The sequence below is a fragment of the Camponotus floridanus genome, unplaced genomic scaffold (genome assembly GCF_003227725.1).
Source record: "Camponotus floridanus strain SB8 unplaced genomic scaffold, Cflo_v7.5 scaffold7, whole genome shotgun sequence".
NCBI classification, from domain to species: Eukaryota; Metazoa; Arthropoda; class Insecta; order Hymenoptera; family Formicidae; genus Camponotus; species Camponotus floridanus.
The window spans coordinates 1756410-1776943 of record NW_020229838.1 but is presented as its reverse complement, the minus strand read 5'-3'; the positions used below and the strand labels follow the sequence as shown (position 1 = coordinate 1776943).

Sequence of the window (20534 nt, the reverse complement as noted above, 5' to 3'; positions counted from 1 at the left end):
AATAAATTTTATGGAAATTTTTATATGAAAGTAAATTTTTTCTGAAAACCAGTAAATGTACTCGCGCGCACATGAAAAAAATAATTGAGTTTCCGATATTACAGATTGACAATAAAATTAATGTAGATTTTTATTTTTACGTGAAATTTTTAATTTTTTACATTTCACAAAAATACTTTTTAATCTTAAATTAAAATGAAAACAAAACCTATTTATATCATAATTCACGATTTTGTCAATATATATTTTTGTATATTTATAAAAAAAAATATATATATATATTTATAAATATATATACAAAAATATATATAAAATATATTTTGTATATTTATAAAAATATATATATTTTTTCATGCTTATAAAAATAGAACTTGTTTTCATAATAAGAGGCAAATATCATTAAAGAAGGGTGAGTCTTACCCCTGAGGATTCCGGATAATAGGATAACCGGAGTGCTTCCGGTTCGAGTTGAGTGGCCTATGCATTTTTAAACGTGCTCAATAGCGTCGCAAATAATATCTCCCAACGATATGGTGTACAAAGATGTCTTTCGCAAGTACGTGAAAGTAAGATGCGCCTTATTGTTGTGCCCCTGGGAAAAAGTAATAACATCAACCTGACACAAGTACTTATAAAAGTTGTCCCCACATCGAAAGAATTTAATCAATTTTTGTTTACGTTATCTTACACATTAATTATTATGTAATATCGATAATACATAGTGAGAGATTCAAATTGATTGAATGCTAAATCGCAGCGCAACAGAATGATAAATTTCTCTCGTTTCCCGTTATTTCCAAGAATTATTGCAAAAAACAACTTGCAAACTAAAGTTATTCATGTAAACATATAGGATTTGCGTCGAGTCCATCTCGATACAAAAGCTTTTTGCTTTTCTCCAAATGTCTCGGAGGAATTGCAAATGTGAGTAGCGTGTGAGGAAACTATCCTTAACACTATCGATTTACCCGAGTGCGCGTATATAGAGGATAGCGTTTTTGTTTTTTTTTTCCCCTCGAACATGTAGAATCAGGTCGGAGCGAAGAGAGCAACGACGACGACGTTGCTAAGCCGATAATGGACCGGGTGGAAAACATTCCCGGATTACGAATCGACGATTGGCCGGTTATATGTGTTCGGTTGCGTAAGCAGGCTTACACGATGGTCCCGGCAGCGGTGGGACTGGATTTGTGTCCGCGATTTGTAATCAGCTCGAAAGATTAACTCGCGTCGAAGCCAGCCCGCATAGGGCTTGTCATTGGTCGGACAGATTCTTTAATACATTCCGGGGACATGTCGCATGATTTTTGTACCATAAAAAAAATTCTGTTGGATGATGACTGACAAAAAAAAAATTCAGACTGATATTTATATCCAGATAATCGGATGACGAGAATAGTTTTTGTAAGAAATTCGTCTCAATGTGAAAAGATAGAGACATTCCTTCAACCGCATTCTCGATTGCTATCGATATCTGAGATCCAGAGATGTCAGGCGACATCGTTATAAAAAATTCTTTACAAAATCAATTTTATAGATTGTCTAACGTAAATCTTGTGATCTGAATTATTTAACGATGAATAGCTTAGTTTCTTGTTTCTGTCTTCTAACGAAATGTCACAGCGTCTTTTAAAATTTTAACGACGCGGACAAATTGATTGGAAATTGATTCGCGTATAAGCCACGCGCGCTTTACCGACGTCTGACGAAAGGTTGACCTGTTCTACTGCACGTGTAATCCGATACAGTGCTCTCTCAAGGAGAGAGCGTACAAATGCTTCTTTCTCAAGAGGGATTAAGCACATTGCCTTGAAATCCCGATCCTGTGTTCGCTCTTCGTTACTTAAAGCGACTTTTACAAAATACGATACTAAATAGATATTGCGATGTTCTTTTATAAATATAAATTACACATAAATGCGTTTCTTTTTTTATTTCGAAAGAATGTAATCGGCTTCGAATAGATATTTAAAGAACACGTACATTGAGACGCGTTACAACTTTATTATACGCTTCTTTTTCAAGCACGCTCTTTTGATGAAAAATTGCCTCTCCTTGGATTTCTCGACTTTGCTGAAACAATCGTAAACGCGGTCCCCCAGTTCTCGCGGCCGGAACTTCGATTGTTTCTTCCGGTTGAATTGAATTTTAACTTTGTTCTTTATTTGTTCCCGGTTTGTCTGTTGCTCGGCCGCGACCTCTTCGCGCGATTAACCGACAGCCTCCGGCGGCGAAGCCAATTTACGTGGCGGCGGTATTTTTTCCACCCTCTTGCCGTCTTCTCCCCGCTTCTTAGAAATCCTCCTCCGATATTTAACTTTACGGTCTCCCGAGCCGAGGCGGTTAAATGCCGCGAAAAGTCCGTCTTCGCGGGGTAGAAACTTCTCGCGCCATCCCCGTGAGGGATGGAAAGGTTGCGTCCCGAGAGGGTTGTGCAAGAAAGGGGTGCAGGTGTTCAGGTGCGCTCTCTCGGCGCGGAAACCGGCGCTCTGAAAACTTTGTAATCCAGCCGATGCTATTAGTCGGCGTCTCTGCGCCGGAAAATTCTTAATGATCCATGAGCTTGGCGAGGAGAAAGATTGTATCGCCTAAAAAAATTAAAGCTTTCCTTGTGAAGTTTTTCCTAATCCGCGAGGACTAAACTTCAAGTTGAATTAAAACACAGCAATTTTTAATGACGTGCTCCAGAAAATAGAATCAATTCATTTACCCAGCGTAATGTGTTATCTCTTGTGACGTATTTAATGTGTATTGGTACAAAATACATTTCTGTTAGTCTCAATCACCGATGTGAAGAATCTATATTTTATTCATTTTCGCAAAAAAATTTTCAAGAAAAAAATTATATAGGCGACTCTCGTAAAACATAAATTAGATTACATGACCGATGGACCCAAGCAATAGCGAGTCGAGTCATTGCTTCCAAAATTTCTGCTTTCTTTTTTTATTGTGTTTCAAAAAATGCGCTCTTCGAACGCATCGCGCGTTCCTTTTCTGATTTCTATTTGCGAAACCCTCGGGAACGAAACTTACGAATATAAAAAAAACTTACGAATATAAAAAATCGGTCATAATGTTCCGCGAACTCAGGGACATAAATAAAGAGACTTAACAGCGAGCATTTAACATTTATGTCTCGATAAAATAACTCGGGAACTTCGTCGAGGCATTCGACGACATAAATTGTTGTTACTGGGGCCCAATCTGCCATCTGAGAATTAAGTTTTGCTTTATTAAGACCCTGAAGTCTGAGAGATTATCGAATGAAAGGTGATTTTGCAAAGTGTAGCTTTTCATTAATTTTATTTTTTATCTTGAAACCACGCCAATATAGAGTTTAATAAAGATAATTTAAAAATCTGCTAATGTGTAAGATTCCGTTTTTTAATATTAATCTCTCTAACATATAAATAGAAAGAATCTTTTTTAACCCATAAATTTAAAATAAGTTTGAGATTAATAAAATATATAAAAATATATATGCACAAGACAGTTACACATAAAATCAATACACTTTAATGGTATTATACATATGTATTTTGTGGCGAGAATTTTTTCATTTTACATCAATACGAAAAGATAAATTTGATACTTCGAAATCACTTTTTCCTATTATTATAAAATCGACAGAGATTATATAAATTGCCATGAGTATACGTAATAAAAATTACTCCAAATCGCGAATTATAAACACGAAAGGACAAACTTTATAAATGGATCGTCTCTCATCTACATTTCATATTTAGTGAAATATTTTCTCTACAATTTTGCGTTACATATGTAACGTGTAATATTTTTGAAATACACACCGACGCTATTAAAGAATTACCGGAATATATTAAATGTTTCGTGAGAGTGTCGAGAATCGAAATGGCAAAAATGACGAAAGGAACGGAGATGGGGATCGTAAATTAATCACTCGACGATGATAGCCGGCAGTTTGGCGGTATGATCTCGATGGGAGGCGACGAAGGAACCCGAAGAACGGTGACTCGAAGAAAACCGGGGAGAGAGCGTGAAAATGGGTGAAAGAGGCAAGGGAAGAAGGGGGCTGGAAGTTAGCGCGTACAGAGGAAAACATTAATCACCTGCCTCCTCGTACTGTATGATTAATGGCCGTTGGCAACCGTCTAATGTCTCGGTTCGATCGTTCCAGTTGTTCGTTCGAGTACGAACAAGCGAACAGCTTGGCGCGCGTATTACGCGTGTGCTCCTTGAATTGTGCAATTAAAAGCGTTAACATTGCATAGATTGGAGCGTTGTTCTGACTTTTCGAGCGAAAAAGTACATATTTTTTTAATTTTAGCTAATATTAGTGTTGCAGTTCGTGAAAGAAAAGCTCGCGTTCTTTATCGTTTGAAAATCAATCTCAAAAGGTGATTACAAAAATTAAGTTATTAGCTTTTATTCTGGAATAAAAGCTTATAACTTGAGCAGAATAATATAAATATCAAAATTATTATACGCTAGGGATTATAAATTCTTATGTAGAGCGCTTTTTTATGACGATACTTCGAAGTAATCGACAAAGTTTTGCGTGATATTTATCTCGAATTTTCTTGATTCCGTTATTCATATTAACAGGCATTGCAGAAGCATTGTAGATTTTTGCGATAAAGAGTATAGAAGGGATTATCACGACGATTGTTCTTCGATAGCGAGTTGTTTTCTTGACGATACAAGGATATTAAAAGTTATCCTACTAATGGTGGGACACGCCTATGATACAGCTTTAAAAGCCCGCTCGTAGCTGTATAGTCATGTCAGGATGCATTTGTAGCGATTAATAATGCAGCCGGTATTAACAGTCCAGCTTATATATCGCGCCAACCACACGCAAGTAATATGCACTCTAAAACCTTTTTATAGGATTCTCGTGAAATGTTTCTCGCATACAGATTACATATAATTCAATATAAATGTAATTATTAATCGCGTTTTTCGATACAAAAAATAAGATTCCTTGCTACATTATACGAATGTTGTGTAAAAAAATTTTTTTTGTGTCCATATCAAATTAATGTCAAATGTAATATGTTTTCTTTAACATGCACGCATTATTAATATTTTCAATTCCTTAATCCATATTTTATAATATGGGAAGAAATTTGCACCCTCCAATAAACATCTTGACGCTCGCGAGGAGAAGTGGGCCGAGAAAAATTGATCTCGTGACTATAATTGCTCCCGAACTGCAATCGTTGCAGTTAGCGCGATAGGAAACACGGTTCCCGAAAGGAGAAAAATCCGCGGAACTCGCCGGGGAAGAAGTTTCGCAGAAATCCCTATCCATTTCCCGTGGTCGGACTCGTTGGCCGCGCGACGACCAGGGAGATAAGTTCGTGCCTTTTCGCATCCCTCTCCTGTAAACTCCCGACTCGCCGTCAGACACCGAACCCCTTTCCCTCTTCTCACCCTCCCGAGCCGTCATATCTAAATGAATAACGACGGATCGCCGCGACGTGGGAATTGCGTTACTGCTATTGCGCGTTATTGCGTTACAGAAACCGCGGAGACACCCGCGACTGGGCGGGCTCGATAATCGGGCACGCGAATTAATAACTGTTACATCAATCAATACGCCGGTGGTAATGGGCAGCTTTCGCGGAATGGAATGGAATGGAACGGAACGGAATGGAATGGAATGGATGGAAAGGGTGGAGTTTGGTCACCTGTAATCCCACGGCATGAGGGAATCCCCGCGGGATCTATGAGCGATGGCCGCCGGCCAAAGGGTCGCGTTCGATTTAATAACGAGCCGTTCCCGGTATCTCTTTCTCTCCCTCCTTCCCGGGCGATCCTTTTCCTGTCCCCTCCTGTTCCCGAAGGGAGAGATTAAAGAAAATAATATACCAGCTTATATATTGTGCCGTTCTATATACACCGCGTGTCGCAAATAGCGGGATTTATTTTCTGATGAATTTATGCGGAGGATTTTTTCTTTAACAGAGATTAAGATTCTTGAGCTCTTTCATGTTTAAACTATCTAGCTACTATTTTATATATATATAATACTTAAATACGTATATATTGATACATATAAAATATACATGTATGATGAAGTAAAATACATCTCTAGTTCACTGTCATTAAATATTGATTAAAAATATTGATTAAGAAAAAATTAAATAATGCAAACGTCCTGCAAATATCCTGTATATGCGCAAATAGTATATAAATTTTCTGAGTTGTGGAGAGAAATTTGCTACGCTCGAAATACAATATGGAAAATGTTTGCGGAAAAGAAAGGAACAACTATTTGCTGACAAAATATCGAATGAAACTATTGTGTGAGCAATGCATTTCCGTTCATTTCTCAGTGGCTGTATTCAAACTTAATCTTCATCGATATTAATCTTTGTAATATTGCAGCAGGCCAGCTATCCAGTTTTTAATATCGCTTACAAATCCAAGTTTGCGTGTTTATTTTTAGAAAATATATAATTAAAAATGAAACGTATAGCTTGAGGATTTCGAAACGTATTTCATTAAGATCTCCATAAAGCTTTTAATAATAGAGAGACTTTCGTTATTATTTTCTTTGGTATGCGTGCGTTTTTATTAAAATTTCATGCATTTCTCCTGTTGCGTCAGTTCACGTTTCCGGAACAAGTGTGGAATGTCAGAGTCGTAAACGACGAACGCTGCGCGGGATTCTATCAAATAGTGACGCGAATTGATTCGCATAGTCGACGTGCCTCGGTGAAATGGGGTTAAAGGGGGATCGCGTAGGTGAATTAACGCAAGCACCCTTGAAATAACGCGCGTTGGATATCTAGCGCCAAGTATACTAGATGATCGCTCAATCCGGTGCATATCTTACGTCATTAGAGAAATATTCACTGAGCTGCGTTTATTTCAAATTTATTGTCAAAGGCTGTAACTCAGCTTTTTTTATTTTTCTGCCGCTATATTAATTTTCTAACTATAAGTTTTTTTACTCGCAAATAATTCTTCTCGCTCGCGTAAAGCAGTCTCTGACAAGTTTAAAATCAATCTTTTTATATGCATATATCAAAAATTTTCTCACTGTGCGAGAATCGGAAATCTCGACGATGACTATTTCTAGCCGAAACGAAAAATTCTTAAACCGTCGTGCGCATATTTTTCCGCCTTTTTCAGAACGTAACTCCGTTTCGACGATAAGAATGTGGCAAACCAATCGTAAGCACAATATGGAACGAAGAAAGAGGAGGATAAATAAAATATGAAATTAAAATATTTAGTTTTTGCACGCGTACGTAGCACGGGCAGATGATAGAGATTTCGGGTACATCACATGCATGATGACATATGAAGTTATCGCGGTGTGCAAAATGCTTTTTGTCTACAATAAACAAAGGTTTTTTAATCAAACTACAACTACTGGTCGGACGAATTTTAGTCATATCAATACGTAAAGGGAATAATTAAAAAATTAACAAACGGAAAAAAATGTTCATACGCGATCGTAAAGAGGACAGTAGGTACTTTCAAATTGATTTTATACAGTACTTTTGAAATAGGAAAAATTCCAATTTTATTCGATATTCTTCGTTAATAATTTAGCCATTATTGACTAATTATATATTTGATTCGCGTAATCGCATATTGAATAACATATATTTCGAGGCACATTAATTTCATCGCGTCACAATCGCTCGCTAATATGAAGGAGAGGAGATAGGCTCGTTCAATTTCAAGTTTCAATTACATGAACTTTAATGAGTCAAATGAAATCAAAACTTGTGTCGGATAATGATAATAATACACACACATACACACACATATACCGGTAAATTATTCTTAATTTATTAATTCTTTTTAATGGGAAATTTGCGATTTTTTTCCTATGAAATCAAAACAATCAATAGCATCGTTTTTAATTTAATGCATAATCCAATTATTTTATCGCGTAATTATATTTTTTACCAGCTCTTTATTTAATTTCTTACAATTCGAAAATAGTAACGTGTTTTTGCTAATCGCATCTGATCGGGGGTGACTTACAGTTGAAAGTAGCTCTGATTAACGCGCACTGTCCTCGGTGAGTTTCGCGCGGAAAAAAATGTTTAGATCAAACAGGAGCCTCCAATAACTCGCGCGCGGTCTGATTGCAAAAGTTATAACAACGCTATGTCTTTCGAGCGTTCGTTGACGACAAACGCGTCCCGCGCACATACACGGTGTATCGGCTACAGATGCGAGATGCACGTGCGGAATAATTTCCCGTGGGAGACCAACACGCGCGCGCGCGCACACACATACACATACGAACCTGAAATGATCGTGTTTGGTCGAGGCCTTAAAAATGTAACAGCAAAAATGAAGGAGAACGTTACGCTTCGCATAGAAATGCAGTTTTGATTGTGGGAATTGATTTTGGAAAATCGAATTCGGAAATTTCCTTTTTTTATCCCACATATTACTAATTTTGACATGCATATATGGAACGATTTTACAGAGTATAATTTTCAAAATGTTGTTCAGAGTTAACGCATGAGCGAAAATCGAAACTAAACTCGTGTTTTACAACGAAGAAATTATTAATAGATTCCAGAGTTATTCTAGGATTAACTGATCGCGATACAGTTGACCTTCTGTCGCGTTTAAAATAAAGTATGCTTTTTTGTTTGATTTTATTTTCTACGAGCTCGATATTCTTTATTATTTCTAGCATTTAACGGTCCGATTTTCTTACTCTTAAAAATTCCAGCGGCAAAGAAACTGTTACACCAGCGTGCTTTTCATTCGACCCTCATTAAAACTTTCGTTGCAAATGATGCGCGCGCAAACAAGCCGATTTGTCCCAGTTTCAATTCAACGTGCAACTTGAATCGCGATTTTCTTTCACCGAGGTGCCGACTTATTTTCGAATTTCCCGATTTTTCTCGATTTATTTACATTTCGGTGAGGAACGTGTATTTCGTCTCTGTTTATCCACCGGGGCGTGAAAGCGGATTGCTTTAATCTATTCGTTACAAAGTTGCAAGGTATTGGAACATCCAATATTATCGATTATTTCTTCGACGTCAATATATATCGACGTCAATATATACTTTTATATCGGGGAAAAAATATATTTCTTTTTCAAAATAAAATTGAATAAATTCAAATAAAGTTTGTAGATTGAAAATAACAAATCATTTTTTCACACGCTTCCAATATTTTATAAATTTCAGTCGCATCAAAATACTTGTTGGCTAAAATAAACAGTACATAAACATTATATTATTTAATGATATTTATTTAGATAAGAAATAACCGATGCAGCTTTAGTCGTATGATATATATCGTAAAGTGATTATGGCTGCCGAGTATATTTATCTTCCTAATCTCTAATAACAGTATATAGAAGGGGCGAATGCTAATAAAGGAATAGGGGAACACTGATGCAACAATGAACAGAAGTTTGCGTGTATTCGACGGCAATCATGGAATGCATCAATTGCATCGATAATAAACGTTACCGCCTACGGGGTAATTCTCGAATTTCTCCCTAAATTCACAGAGACAATTTGCAACGCGATGTGTAGCAAGTGGAAAATTTGTCAGATTTCGAGTAATTAATTAAATACCGGTTTAATTAAATTTATTGTACAGTATGTTTGTAATGGACGCGTGTATATATAAATGCCATGGAAGACACAGATTCCCATTGCGTTTATACGACATCAATCTGTTACTGGCGCATTAAAATAAATTATCGTGAAAAAGTCATAATTGAGTAAATTAAAACTTTAACTAACCGAATATATTTTGCATATATAAGTTTATAAAAATCCAAAATTTTGTATCTCGGTAAAGGGACAAAAGGGAGACAAATTTTGATACCTCGTATCAAAAGTTTGTTTACCTGTATCTGCGAGAGCGTATTGTCTTTTGGTGATTCTCTACAAAAATTTGTTCGTCAAACAAATGGAACGCAAAACCGCGCGAGCATTATTTCATGTTTCTTGTCTCTTTCACTCGTGCCTTTTCGCGATTTATTCATCCATCCGTTCGCTTATTGGCGCAATCTCCGAGTAAATACTCGCGCATCGCGACTTGATAACCGTTCGCGATCGAACTGTTTTCGATCGGACGCATGCATTCCCGGGCCGGAAGCGCGACTGGCAAAAATTCGAATATCAAAATTGAAATATTTCTCGTTCTATCGGAAAACGGATAAAAACATACAGCCCAATAGTGATGACGATGGTGGTAGTCATGGTACTGCTGCTTTTCGTATTATATACGCATTGTATAAATAGGGTGCACAGTTACCGCTTGCAGAGAAACGCACGCAATTGCAGTTACATTGAGAGTAAGCGAGAGAGAGAGAGGAAGAGATGAGGTAATGCATATAGTCGAGCGAACTATTACGAGTGGTCTTGCGGGCTTGTAATGGACGCTGCGGACGTACAGATGTAATGGATGGAACCGTAATCCATATATTCTAAACATTACCATCGTTATCACCTTTCCACCTTCGCGATCCTCTGCCGTTTACAGTGAATCCACTCTCGCGAATGATCCATCTCTGCTTTTAATTTACTCGATCTTTAATTTACCATCTTCCCGAGCTTAACGTTTCGATGATAATTCGAGATATCTCTGTTTAATGTAATGTGACTCGGTATGATACTGACTTGACTCTTAAAACATTCATAATACATGCGTAATATAGAAATTAAATATCTCATTTTTTCGAAAATATCCTTATATTACACGGAGAATATTGTTTATGAGAATATATGTTGCCTTCGGATAATATAAGATATAAAAGGTCGCGTATTTTACGCAAAAATTATTTACAAATGGAAGGAAACTTACAGATTCATCGATATATCTCTGTAATTGCGAGTACGCAATCCAAACGCAATTACCGTAAAAATGATCCTCGTTGCTCGTAACGACGTACATAAATATAAACGACAATGAGGATCTATTTGTAGAGATTTTTATCGTTATTGCCGTTTTATTGTACTCTCTATTGATTATAATCGTTCGTTTTCGAGGGAATTACATTTCTCTCCGCTAGTACGACTTTGCGCATTCGAAACGATTTTTGAAGATTTCGTTGGAAAATTTGCTTGCTTTTTTTATTGGAAAGAGATTATTATTAGCTCGAACGAATGAGAGAAAATATTATAGAAACCCGCCGATTTCGAGATTTAGAGATAGGGTCGAATCCGCATTCGAAGGGGGATATTTTTTACGAAGAAACCGAATTTTTATCGAATCCTAAATTTTGATTTGATAATAATGTGATACTACAGTCAGAAAATTTTTTATAATCATTTTTTAACTCCAGAAATTATCTGATAATATTTCATAAAATCAGTGTAAAAAAATATTGTCTCTCAAATTCAATAAAGAATTTGTATAAGAAGATTACAGTCTGTATATTTAAGGAGAATAAAAATATGTCTCATCGATCTCAATTCAATTATTAGTTAAAAAATTATGTTTTACATCCGCTGGATGAGTATTATTATTGAAAAAAGAACCATAGCTCCTGTTGAAGGCCCGTCATGTCGGTAAAATGGCAAAAGATTCTCTTTTGTCCCATTTGACGTGCATCATGCGGATACGTCTTTTCTCTTTCTCTCTGGAGGTTGCTAATTACGAAACCGTTGCGTAAAGCCCTACGGCGCGTGTTTCTCATTCTTCTGAGCCATTCTCACGTTGCCGAGTGCACTTTTTAAGCGTAGATTCCTATTTCTTATTACAGCATTTTTCCTATTTTCGCCACGTTCGTCAGAAATGTGTATGAAAATCGTGAATTAATTTGCAAAAGAACGCGTTACGCGAGCATATTCAAAGAATGCTTATTACGCTTTCTCTTCCAACTTTTGCGCGCACTTATTAGTGAGTTTTAAAAATCAGGTTGCGCTCGCACATATTGTTTCTTTCTTATATTCTCTATGATTATTTCTTTCTTGAAACGAATTAAAATGTAAGAACGCATTTTTTTTTTCAAACGCGACGTCGAAATTGAGATGAAAGCGTCACTAGATTGATCTTGCGTGCAAAAACGTAGCGAGTTTCGCAGTATTTTCGAGTATAAGAATTTTCACAAAAATCGAAAATCATCAATGTAGATTTATATCAGGAAAGGAACTCGGGATTCCATCAAGTCAGAGGAAGTGACAGACTTTGAAACAAAGATAAAATGAAAGCGCAGCTCGAAGGGACGCGTCGCTACGCATTTTATATTCCTATTCTGAGATATCACGTTTTCCCCCTTTTCTCTACAATGTGTCTAGCATATTTTTTCGTTTTTAATTTTACGGATTTTCATCGTCGCGTTAGCGACGAAATATAAACTCATTCGATACGCCCAGCGCCCGCAGGCCGCGTGCATCATTGAATATTCGGAGGAGAGGAGCTAAAACGCGTGACAGCGGTTCGCATTAGCGCGTTTTTCCTGTTTCGCATCGGAAATGTTCCATTTCTCCTCGCGGTCGCGCTTTTACGAGCTTTTACATATTTATTCGTCGAAAACGGATGTAACGCTCTTTTGGGCTCGCGCGTAAAAATATCTCCCGAGCGCTTGAAAAATCAATGTCATTGTCGGTTAGCACGATGAGCCGTTAATTGAAGTCGGCAAAACCGAGGCGACGATTAAACGTAACGTAACGTATCAACGTTTAAATAAGAAACAAGTACGTGGCGCGGCCGAAAATAGAACGGATGAAAAAAGTATTATTGAACGGAGAGTTTAGCTCGATTGACCGCCGCGAACGGCGGCAACCGGGTCAAATATTTGCATACGCGGCATTAATGTGATCATCGGCATTGTCGGCCAAACATATATGACAATGACGGCTAGTTTGACGTGCGCGATTATTAGCCCGCGGCTCGCCCATACTCCGGATACGCCTGTAAATATTGCGTGATACCGGCCGCTCGTTTCGCCTTCAAAAGAGGCTTTTGAAAATTCATGCGATCCGTGAGCGTTTACACGCACGAGTCCTTGGAATATCGCCGGTATAATATTTATGCGAATACATTTTTTTTAGAACACGTTTCGGCTATCGTTACGTGCTGTTTTATTCAACTGTATAATATAATTGCCATATTATAATCCATGCGCAGCCGAAATAAATCGCTTTATCGTAATATCCGCACCAATTATTTTGTAATTTTCCCACTGCGCTAAATAGCGTGGGTTCGTCGAATTCTGCAATTTTGATCGCTCTCGTTCTAAACCAGCTCGCGTAGCGATATACGATTATGACAATTGTAGCTTTAGTTAGACGTTTATTACGTGGGCCTGTCGAAGCATCCGTATATATCGACATCGTACAATCGGCATATTTCAGTATCATAAACGACATCGTTATCATCGAGATGGATTTAATTTCGTTCGCTACACATTTCTTTTGACATAATGATACGACAAAAAATAAATTATTCGATAAATCACATTTAATAAATAAATTAATAAAATTTCTTATAGCTCAAAACTGACTTGATTTCTCACTCAAGACTTATTTTGTATGTTTCAGATTTTCACGCGCTTTGGCAAAGTTCTGAAGATCGTCACTTTCACAAAGAACAGTAAGTATGATATTTGATATATATGTACAGCGTCGTTGTCCTAGGACTTGCCAAAGGGAGAACGAGTAAAGGGGGGCGGGAAAGCCGTGGCACTTTCGCGGGTTATAGATCTCGGCTCTTGCGATGCAGACACGCCACGGCACTTTAGTACTTCAGCGTGCTTCAAGTGCATCCTAGCCTCCCTTCGTCTCGTTGCGCGCACTTGGCGCCGTTAGTACTTTCGGAATCGTTCCCCAAAGGGTGTTCTCGAAATACTCGCAAAGGGGGTTGTTAAGGCAGTTTAGGGACATTTCGATACGTGGCACATCTCGATTCTTTTATAATTTACCGATAATTTAACGATATATGATTACGAGGACCTCTGCGTAAAACATTAAGATACCTTAGTCGGTTAATCTAATAATCTATTATTTTTATTTAATTTTTTAATTGTTATTATTTGAGCCAATTTTTTGTTTTAATTTTATTTATATTTTTCATCATTTTAAATTAAAAACATCATCGATTAATAAACTCTTCTAGGAAGCGCGGTGTAGTAAATCGAAGATGATTGGTTTAGATCCGAACGAGCCAACAATTTTAACATTGCTGTTTCGATTTTCGTTGGCGTGTTCTCTTAATCAAAATCGTTAGCGCGGCCGATCGAATAACGCACGCAATTTCTCGTTACACCCGTTATACAACGTATACAAAGAGAGGCCTCGGCGTGCGGCCGACGAGCGCGTTACGAATTCATGCCTATAGCGAACGAACGCGAGAGCATCATCATTCCCTGTGCTCGCGTGCCTATCTGTGTGCGATTGCGCATCGGTGTACGTACATAACGTGACAAATGCAACGCCCGAGTCGTAACGTCGAGTCTCCGCGTGGCTGAACGTACGCACGTGCTCGGGTCTCCTCCCGGAGGTTCTGTAATCGCGAAATTGCACCGGCAAATTTCGGTCGTGAGAGGAATCACGTCTATTAAAATGAGAGACGCGAACGCATTCGAGGAATCTTGACAGAAGTGCGTTTCGCTGGGAGAAAAATAATTACGATTTTATAAAACGTCGATTATTTTCCTTAACATAAGAATGCATAATTCGCGAAATGGGAATTATTTAAATATCTTGATCATTTTTCAAATGGCGCAAGATGAATTATTAATGCGAAAAGTAAATTATGCTGCTTTTATCATAATATTATGTGTATCTCGAGCAAGAAATGTATGTGGAACTAAAAACTATCGAACGTGAAAATTTTTACATTCAATCGCGACAAAATTTAAAATTACGAGCAAGGTAAACGTTAACATCGCGATTATGGCAGACCGGGGGGGGATGAAGGTACGAGGGGATAAAGCGCGCGTATTTTATAATTTTGCGGAGTGAAAAGCAGTTGTTCCTTTTTTTCCTCGTTCGAAACACGGGCTTTGTCATGCGAGAGAGCAAACGAGAGAGAGAGAGAACTTTCTCCTCCTCTCGCTTCCGCGTATTTCAGATTCGAAAATTAAATAACATCGCCGCAGGCCCGATCCTTTGTTTCGCATCGTACGCGCGCCGCGTAATGAAATATACGTGGCACGGCGAGTTACGCGAATTCGACGTACGTATGCGAGATTAAAACTCGCGAAATTGCGGCCGGGTCTACCTTCTCCCTCGCGACGTTTCGTTTAATCGAGATTTAATGGCAATTATAAACCATCCCGACCGGCCGGACGCGGAAAGCGAGCAACGCTGGAGAGAATTCCCTGAAATATTAACTTGGCGAAACGACCGCTCGTGGCTATTCCGCGTTTGTCTCCTGTCGTAATTGTTTATCCTTCGCGAGACCGGAAGAAGTCGAGCAAGCTCGTAAGCTCCCTCCCGTAATACGTCCATTCAAGAATTTACACCCTCGTTCATTCGGCGATAAATACTAGATTAACGTCCGTGAGTGGGCGATTAATCGCTGATAAAAGAAGTTGCGATTTTTATGTTGATTAATTCGTCATTTCGCTCCGTTTTCTGCGAATCTGCGCTTTAAAGTGGCGTAAAGATGCGATAAAGTGCTGGGGAATATTTTGAAAGATTTCATCGTATAATTTATTATTACGCCACGTTTTTACGCAGCGTATATTTAATCGAATATTTCTCTTAATTCGCACAAAAGCGGGATTAATCCCGTACGGAGTAGTTCGGGAAAAACAAAAAGGCGCTCCTCTGTCAGCGGGATTGCGGTCATCGTGTACGGCCGCGCGCACGTGTCCCGGGCTTTAGCGTATTACAGTAAAGAGTTCCATTATCACGGTGGAGCAAATTCGAAAATGAAATAGCGTAGCCGCCGGCTGGAACTTTGGCCGACGCCACTAACGAAACAATTCCGGCTGTGCGCGGGAAAAACGTATTATCGTGGCAGAGTTAGTTAGTTTCTCGCAACGCTCGCAACGCACTAAATTAACGAATCACCCATTTTTACCCGAGCCCTCTGCTCGGATATTTCAAATACACGTATGATTTAGCACAAAAAACCATTTTCCATCTCGAATATCAGATTTTCCGGGGCCTTTTATACTTTTTGCATCTAGGGCCACATCGTCGATTATAAACTGCTCTTACGTATGTTTCTAATATTTTACAGAAGGTATTTTGTAATATTTGTTTCTATAAATATATATGTATATTTAAAGCCATTTTTGCTTCTCTTTTAACTGGCTACAACGATGCAATGGTTTTGCGAAAATAATCGACTCCATTGTTTCAAACAAATACATTATTAAATGAGCAAACATATCCATTATTTATACAACGCAAATTACAAAATCGTACAATATGCCATTAGAGAACGAAAATGTAGTATTATATCTCCTCTAAAATATATTAACTGTTATTAATAATTCATTTTGCCGCACATATACAATGACTCTGTCGAACGTTACGTTGGTATTCGACAAATTTATTAGCTATGGTTACGCTTGCAGAACGCAATGTAAAGTTCACGATACAAACGACATAGTTTCACGATTTTTACCTGTGTTTCAGGCTCGTTCCAGGCACTAATACAATACGCGGATATGCTGTCGGCACAAACTGCTAAATTCGTAAGTATCCGCTTGACTTTGCTTTCTCCCGTTGGTCTCCACTTTATTTCTTCCTCCAGTACGCCCTTGTTTTCTTCCTCCTTTTCTTTTATTTTTTTTTCCTCCCTCCTTTTTTTAAGTTACCTTCTTTTCCGTGACGCTTATCCGCCGCGTTCACTTATCCCCGCGGGACAGATCGAAATTTTCTCGTAGAATATCTCGCGCCGAGAAAATATTTTCCGACCCGCATCCCCTTCGGCGAAGAAAGCCGCGATGCGGCGCTTAATTACAGGAAGTGAGCTCGATGAATGCGTAATCGAAAGATTGATGACGGAAGAAAAAATTCCGGCGTCGAGGCAAGATCGTGGTTTTCCCGATATGCGATATTTTCCCCGGATTTATGGAAAATATCGGCTGCTTTGCAAGCCAAATTAATTCTTGAAGCGCGAACCGCAGATGGGCGATCGATCCATTCCTCGCGTTTTACGCGATTCATCAATACCGATACTAGACTTTATTCGCGGCATTACATGTCGTATCTTTCTTTCTCTCTCTTTTTCTCTCTTGTTCTCTCTATCATTAATATTACTTGATTTGCCGCTTTACCTATCATTCCTGTAATCATTTATTTAACCCGTGATTTAAAGAGCGCCACATCCTGACGATAACCATTTCTATTTTTCTTTTTTTTAAGGAGGTTGAGAAAGCCGTAGCATTAAACTTGCCGCTGCTTAAGGTATCACGAGTTATGTCTCTGGCGTAAACTTTTGTTTTACCTGCGTATCCCTGTAATATCGTTTTATCCCTATAATTAAAAGTGCTAAAAGTATCACGTGTCCTGACAAAAAACTATCCCGGCCCTTCTCTCTTTAAGAAAGCTGAGAGATTTTTAGCAGCATTAAAGCTGGCATTGCTTAAAAAAAATTGAAGATGCGCGCGTGTAGTTTTTGTTTTTTTAAACTTTTCTCTATCATGGATGGCGCAACTAATTTCTATAAAGTCTGTTTACTCCCTAAACGCACGTTGTATCATAAACTAGTACGCTCGAATGCTAATCAACTCTTTTTTTTAATAGAGACCATATAAAGGATGTTCCCTATAAACTTTCTAAAAATATAATTTCTACTTAACTCTCTTTTTTTCAAACTGTTGACTATAATTAAATATATTAACTCTTCCTGTTTATTTAAACACGTTTCTCCCGATTGTACATATTTATCGTGACTTATATTCGCGCGATTTTTTTTTTTTTTTTTTTTTTTTTTTAGCAAATTCCGTTGTGTCACGTGTGTTTGAGGTGACTCGATAATCTTTTGTGCAAATGAGTGTGATGCAGCTATTTCGCTGCCGTGTATATATCGAATGTGTGTACTAATTCTATGTTACTTCATCGCTGTCACTTAAAGTGAATCGTTTCAGAATTATATACACAGCGAACCTAGTTTTAAAGAAAAGATGCAACGACATCTTTCTTTCTCGCTCTTTGCTATTTCGAAATTTTGTTGAAGAACTGTGGAAGCTGGAGATCAAAAAACTCGTTTGTAACGACTGACACACAAAACGCGTATTCGAAAGGGTTAATGGGACACTCTCGTCCCGTTACACCCGGAATTAACTGCGTTACTAGTTACTCGCGTGTAAAATACGCCGTTTTGCATAGTCGGCGACACATCTTCAGTCGCGAACGGCGGAAGCTCGCCAGAAACTTCCGCCACTTCTCGTGCCCGTTCGAATTCATCCCCCGTGTGTTCGAAATCTCTTCTTTCCCCTTCCCATTTACTCTCGCTCCGGTAAACTCGACGCCGCAAACTAGTAAACCGCGCGCTGATCAAAGGGAAAATTAATTCGCTTGAAATACACCGGTTTCGCCGCGAACCACCACCCGCAGTGGTTGTGCAAGACAGAAAATTAATTTAGCTTTGTTGCGGATATCGCTCTTCTCCGATTCTCCCTCCTCCCTCCCCCATCTCTCTTTTCTTCGCTTATCCTAGTCTGTTTTTTCGTTTCTTCCAACGCAAACGAATAAACGATCGCGATTCGTTTGACTCGAAAGATTTCCGTGATAGCTTCTTTTGGATAAATTGTCGTCTTCCAAATTGTTACCGTTGAATATCGAATCAAAAATTCGCGAATATCAGATCGATATCGTCTAATATCGCGCATCTTGCGAAAGGAGTGTCGCTTGAAAATTCGCTGGCGAAATCGATTCGTCTCGCTCGTCGATTATATAACTCTCTCGACCGCGAATAAACCGCCCGAGGAGCAGAACAAAAGAGCGAGAGAGACAAAGAGAGGCTGCCATGCGCGCACGCCGGAGGCTCGCGGCGCGGGCCGACGCGGTAATTATGTACGAAATTCATTAGCTCGTGTAAATATAAAGCGAGACCGTGGCCGGACGCACATATGCACGCATATATACACACACATATATATACATACACACATATATATATATGTACACGCGTCATTGTGCACAATGCAGCGGCCACGCACTATTCAAACAGGCGACTCAAACCCGCGTCCCCGTTAACCACCCCGCGATATCGACGTGATATTAAGAATAAATTTCATTATAGAGTCCCAAAAGTGGCAAAATCAGTCAGAAGAAGTAGACTAAGATTGTAGATTTTTGATCTGGTTCGAGAAGTCGCGGATCTCTCTGAAAATTCCACAACTCGAAACCGATTTTCTTGGGTTTCTTCAAGTTTGTAAGCTTCTTGATCGAAGGCTTTTCAAAACTTTTCGATCTACAGCTTCCATTCCAACTTTCTTGTGACCGATCTTTGAGTCACAATCTTGATAGTGTCTGATCTTTTTTATTAAATCGATTGAATAATTGCACAGTTTTTTTCTTTCAAAAGATTTTATTATATTTTTCTCTTAAATTTCGCGAAATTAATTTCATTTATTCTGTGTTTTCGAAACAAAATAGTAAATAAAGATTCTGGCCTCTGGCTCTCCCAGTTTTATTGAAATTTTAATTAATAAATGGTAATAAAATGGTAATTAAAATTAAATGGTAATAAAACGACAGGGAAATTTCTTTTCGAGAAATTAGACAAGGAAGATGAATTGATATAAAACAATGTGTGAGTCACTATATGATGTGTTCCAAGCTTGAGCACAAAAGCGTTAATCGTTACTTGGAATCGCAAATAATGAAGAACGCACGATTTCTTGCGCAGTCGCTCGATGGGCAAAACGTCTACAATTCCTGCTGCACGCTGCGCATCGATTACAGCAAGATGCAGAATCTCAACGTCAAGTACAACAATGACAAGTCCCGGGATTACACCAACCCGAACCTACCGACCGGCGACGCCAATCTGGACGCTGCGTCGCTCGCCCTTGGCGGCGAATTGCTGCCCCAGTTGCTGATGGGTGCCGGTTCCCAGCCGCGTGCCAGAATACCCGGTGAGTATTTTCGTATAAAATCCTCTTATGAGATACGTGCCCTTCTTCCCCCGATTTAGGGGACCGCATTCGACTCCAAATAAATTCCAATTTATTTAGAATTATTATTATTTAAAAACGTGTATATTTATTATAAACGTATATATTAGGATGCGAAATGCGAAAATCAAACGCGAACAATGAACGCGAAAATTTTGCGCGATCCTTTATAATAATACACGGCGTGTATTAGTCGAGCAGGGTAGAATTCGCAATAGACGCTCGTGCAAAATTCATCGTCATTAAACGCTAGTCAGATTCGGGCGAAATTCAACCAAAGCGATTCTGAATAGACCGTATGTGACACATAAACAATGAATGTGCACGACTCTATACAATAGTACGGTAATAGTTGAATATATGGATGGTTTGCGATAGGCGTTTTCAAAATTCATTGCCCCGTTAAATCTACAATTGTGTATGAATTTGGAGTTTTTCTTTTCCTTTTATGCTTTTCACGCGCGAGAGCTTCTAAAGTTTTGTGAAAAGCGCAATTAAAAGATTGATAAACAATTAG

General features: G+C 38.5%; 1 protein-coding gene across 7 annotated transcripts in view; it reads left to right on the top strand.

Annotated features, from left to right (window-relative positions):
• The window catches only part of LOC105256683 (polypyrimidine tract-binding protein 1), a 360732-nt gene that overhangs the window by 325787 nt on the left and 14411 nt on the right, over nt 1-20534 (top strand). For all 7 annotated transcript variants that reach the window (XM_025413636.1, XM_025413633.1, XM_025413634.1 and 4 more), the window contains 3 exons: nt 13476-13527; nt 16527-16585; nt 19750-19978. In XM_025413636.1, the coding sequence (XP_025269421.1) occupies nt 13476-13527; nt 16527-16585; nt 19750-19978 (340 nt within the window). The remainder of the gene's footprint in view (nt 1-13475; nt 13528-16526; nt 16586-19749; nt 19979-20534) is intronic.